The sequence below is a fragment of the Branchiostoma floridae genome, chromosome 1 (genome assembly GCF_000003815.2).
Source record: "Branchiostoma floridae strain S238N-H82 chromosome 1, Bfl_VNyyK, whole genome shotgun sequence".
NCBI classification, from domain to species: Eukaryota; Metazoa; Chordata; class Leptocardii; order Amphioxiformes; family Branchiostomatidae; genus Branchiostoma; species Branchiostoma floridae.
In genome coordinates this window covers 913,544-918,543 of record NC_049979.1, presented here as the reverse complement: position 1 = coordinate 918,543, position 5,000 = coordinate 913,544, and the positions used below count along the sequence as shown (strand labels likewise).

General features: G+C 42.4%; 1 protein-coding gene across 1 annotated transcript in view; it reads right to left on the bottom strand.

Moving 5' to 3' along the window:
* The window catches only part of LOC118421529 (cilia- and flagella-associated protein 61-like), a 33,046-nt gene that overhangs the window by 21,154 nt on the left and 6,892 nt on the right, over positions 1–5,000 (bottom strand). Inside the window, exons 10-15 of the mRNA XM_035828849.1 lie at positions 4,829–4,986; positions 4,184–4,267; positions 3,228–3,415; positions 2,205–2,313; positions 935–1,005; positions 480–606 (exon numbers count right to left, since the gene is read on the bottom strand). Of these exons, the coding sequence (XP_035684742.1) occupies positions 480–606; positions 935–1,005; positions 2,205–2,313; positions 3,228–3,415; positions 4,184–4,267; positions 4,829–4,986 (737 nt within the window). The remainder of the gene's footprint in view (positions 1–479; positions 607–934; positions 1,006–2,204; positions 2,314–3,227; positions 3,416–4,183; positions 4,268–4,828; positions 4,987–5,000) is intronic.

The following is a 5,000-nucleotide window of genomic DNA, read 5'->3' as shown; positions in this document are numbered from 1 at the left end:
TGCAAGAATTCAGCTTTCCAACTACATGGTAAAATCCATACCAGGAATATCAGCTGGTGTCTGGGGTCTGCAGAATGCCATTTCAGCACCATGAACAGGCCCCACTAGGAGTCTTCAAATGTTTGTAGTGGTTTTCTTTTTGCGATTTTTGCAGTGAATTCTCCAAGGCCAACTCAAGACACAACAAATATGTGTGTCTGATGCATTACTACTGCATTACAGAATCCTTTCAGTCACAAGATAAATGCAAACCGAAAACCTCTTTTCCCTCTCTACAAAAATACAGTCTCTGCAAAAAATACACTAACCATTTTCTGAAGTAAGAGCTACTACAAAACATTGTCAGCCAAGGCAACAGCTTTTCTTCTATCTGTAATTAGCAGAGATTTTGTGGCTCCTGTGATTGTATCTTCTTTGAGTAAAGCCAATTAAAACATGAGCAGTTTATGAATGCACACAGATCGCAGCATTAGACTTACAGGGTCCCTCCTGGCCTCATTATACTGCTGGAGATCCTTCAGGAGCTGTTCCCTCCCCTCCACGGATTGGACTAGTCCTTCCACTCCCGGGGTGTCCTCCGAGGTGGCGGGGCGTACCACAAAATCCCTGTGAAGAGGGGGGGGGGGAGTTGGCATTTAGCTATGGTAGATAAAGTTCAACAAATCCTTGCAGTATTGTAGTGAACATGCAGAAACATTCAGGAAAAAATTGACACAATGACATGTCTTTATGTGCAATCTTTCCCACAAAAAAGAAACTTTCTACAAAAAAAAAAAAATAAGTGATAGATGCTTTCTGTAAAATGATTGTGCATGTGTGTAAAAGGAAAATTTAACAATTTAAGAAAAATAAGCGCTTTTAAAAGCTCTAAACATTGTGAAATATACATTCAAAAGAAGGATAGAACTAAACAAGCAGAACCCGGATGCCTTACTTGAGCAGGCCTGCCCGGTGGAACACATACAGCTCCTCAGCCAGGATACTGGGCACACGTGGGGTCACCCTCTGTAAAGTACAACATACAACCAGAATGCTTCTTAACCATCGCAAAGGTACAAAATACAACCATAATGCTTCTGAACCATCGCAAAGGTACAAAATACAACCGGAATGCTTCTGAACCATCGCAAATGTACAACATACAACCATAATGCTTCTGAACCATCACAAAGGTACAAAATACAACCATAATGCTTCTGAATCATCGCAAAGGTACAACATACAACCATAATGCTTCTGAACCATCGCAAAGGTACAAAATACAACCATAATGCTTCTGAATCATCGCAAAGGTACAACATACAACCATAATGCTTCTGAACCATCGCAAAGGTACAAAATACAACCATAATGCTTCTGAACCATCGCAAAGGTACAAAATACAACCATAATGCTTCTGAACCATCGCAAAGGTACAAAATACAACCAGAATGCTTCTGAACCATCGCAAAGGTACAAAATACAACCATAACGCTTCTGAACCATCGCAAAGGTACAACATACACTCATAATGCTTCTGAACCACTAAGTCAGCTCATTTTTATCAACGAGGTAACCTATATCCATTGTACAGGGTATTTAGGGATGTGACTTGACAGGCTTTGGTTTCAAACTGCAATAGTTTTGAAACATTGCACTTTACAAAAACACCATTCATCACCATGATATCCCTAAATAACCTGTTTTTGATAATGACAGATATATATGATACATCATGACTGAAGGAGAACTAGTGTAAAGCTAAGGGCACAACCCGCCGTATGTGCACCTGGGTGGTGTCTACGTGCCGAAACGTGGGCAATCTTTTTGGACCCGTAAGTGGTAAGTGCCGCCTCCGTACGAACTCGAAGGGAATCCGACGGACTTTGGAGCACGCAGACACGCCATAGAACTTTACGTGCAGGCAAAACTTTGTGTGCCATCCGGCTGCGGATTCGCCCCCCGTACGTGCGGGCGACACGCCTGTCTTGTACAGTCTGAACATCTTCAAAAATACGTGGCGGACGTGGCCTCCCAAAAAAGTGTACGGACAAATTGCATGTACGGCAGGTTGTGCCCTTAACTTTAAATAATATATGGACTGACCACAAAGTTCTGCAGCAGGGTGTGTGTGTGTGTGTGTGTGTGTGTGTGTGTGTGTGTGTCTGCATGTGTGTGTGTGTCTGTGTGTGTGTGAACTAGAGTTAGATAACATGTGGACTGACCACAAAGTTCTGCAGCAGGGGGAACTCTGGCACCAGGTGAGGAACCGTCATCACCACAAAGTCCTTGTCTGGGAACAGGCTGAAGATGTAGGGAAGGAAGTCCTGAGACCTGCAAAACAAACAAAGGACGTCTTCAAAAACTCGCTGTTGTCATGTGTTTAAAAACCACCAGTATTACAGGGTATGTAACGCTAGTTCACCTTTATTCACGGGGTAACCTTTATCAGTTGTATTTAACACCAGCTGAGGGTATTTCTGGACATCAAGTTGATGGACGGTGGTCTCAAACTGCATTATATTGAAAAAATGCAATTTGAAACTACCATCTATCAGCGTGATATCCCTAAAAAGTATCCTGTTTCCAGGTACAACGGATATAGGTTACCCTGTGAATAAAGGTGAACTGTTAACAACAAAACAAACAATGAACGTGTGTAAAAAAACTTGCTCATTTGAGAACAAAATCTAATACAGAATATTGTGCTGGTTATCTTCATATACAGAAGGGACATCTTCATATTAGATAGCTTCAAACAGCAGTAAGACTTAGATATGAATTGTTTGCGAGTGACCAATTTTTATTCTTTAAACTGTGTAACAGCCAGTACACATGCCTGCAAAACCAGTGTTGCACTGAATGGCAGTTATGCCGGCTGACCAACTCAGATGCAGAGCCACAGATTCTTCATATTGTGCCTATGATGTTTTTCAGCAAGTGTATTATCAAATTTTAGTGGTAGATAATATGTGGTCTACCTTAAGCCCACTTTCACCTCAATACCACTAAGGCCTGTGATGGGTGTTATGATAATGAGAGAAAAGACTTTCTAGCCTTAAGTGTGCTCTAAACTCCTTTAATTCAGCTTAATGACGCCAGAAGTTGTTTTCCCTATCATCATATATTATATATATATGATGCCAAGACCAAGTTACAAACAGGAAATAAGAAAACGATATCTATAGAGACAAACACGTGGAAGATCTGAAGCTTAGAATAAGTCCAGAACATTTGCGCTAACCTACCTCATCTCGAACCGCTCGTCGATGCAGAACAGGTGGATACAGAAGGCGTTGGAACCCCCCTTGTACATGGGGGTGAACCTGGGGGGTAGGGAGGGGGGCTCCACCCCCGGGGAGGGGGACCGCTGGTCGGGGGCCGTGGTGGGGGGCGCCAGCTCTGCCCTGCTCACAGCAGACTTCACTGAACCAACCTGGGGAAAAATAGGGGCAACTTTCATTTTTTCACTATTTTGATACAGTGGAAGCCAGTTAATTGCACGTCGGATAAACGCACACTTCGGTCAATTGCACGGAATCCCAAAATCCCATGGCGGTGCGGTCCAACTTCGCATTATCGTACACGCCGGATAATTGCACAGAATTTGCTGGCAAATTGGGTGTGCAATTAAGCGGCTTCCGCTGTATTTATATAATCATCATTGCAAAAATGAAAATTTCTCAATTCAAAATAAAAATTGCATTCCCACATGGCATTCATTCAATTCTACTATCACAGTTCTATATACAAAGACATATTTGGAAGTTTGTGCAAACAAACGCAACAAGACAAGTACACAATATTGCATTTTTGACACGTTTAAGTGGGAGTAATTATGATATTACTGCTTCTACTTCTAATTGGTACCCCAATTACCATCCAACTCTTGCTCTTACCCAAAACACACACTCTGCCCAAATTGTGCTTATTTGAGAGCAGATTTTGGAACTGAGCCAGTGCTTGGAAAGGCGTCTATTCAGACTGTACCCGAAGGTTACAATAATTATTATTACAATGTTTTATTTCACACAAGCAAACTTATACGAGCAGGAAGCTGCAGAGTTCCTGAATTGAGTAATTTGTTACATAAATAAGGCATAAAAAAACACAATGTCATGTACATACAAATGCAGGTTATTTTACAAACGATCGGCGAGTAAAAAAAATTAGATTTTCGCAAAGATTTGAATGGGTTGTTTACCTTTGACGCCTCTGACATCACGCTGGTAGCTCGACTGGACTCACTCAGCAGGGAGGAGGAGCTGTGGGAGGGAGCGGACATGTTCTCAGAACAGGCGGACAAACAAACAAACAAACAAGCAAACAAACAAACAAACAGGCGGACTGTCTTTCAGAAATTCCAGTGGAATGTCTTTCACAAATTACAATGTGGATTCAATACATTTGCAGTTTGCTTCAGTAACTTGGGTGGTTTACAGAAAGCATTACAGTAACATCTGTGAATAGTTTCATCAGCTTGGTACGTCACTGAATAAAGAGACTCTTTTTACACAACCATTGCTTTATATTGACCGTCTGTCACCTTCCTCAGGGCAATTCTGACTGGTTCACATTGTACTGCAGGACAGGTGTCGCGCCGCGTGCCTGCGAAGCTGGTGTGTTACGCCGAACGGCGGTTATACCGGCTATATAGATGCAGATGCAGGTGTCACCGCTCACAGTTCAGATGCGGTCACAGAACGTAAAGTATTTACATATGAACAAGCAGCTTTATCGGTCACCGAAACGTCGGTGAGAATAAAGCATTGGTTGTGTAAAAAGAGTCTCTTTATTCAGCATTACAGTAACAGTTTGCAGTGTCTATTACACAGAAAAAAAGGCTCACCTTTCCCCCATATGAGCCTCGCTCAGTTTTGGCTTGACCTTCAGCTCTGAGGCATCTGCGATGCTCCCTGATCGGGTGACACAAAACAACAGAATTAACAGGAATCCTACACGTTCCTGTTGTCATGGTTACGATTACGATTACGTCTGCGATGCTCCCTGGTTGGGTGACA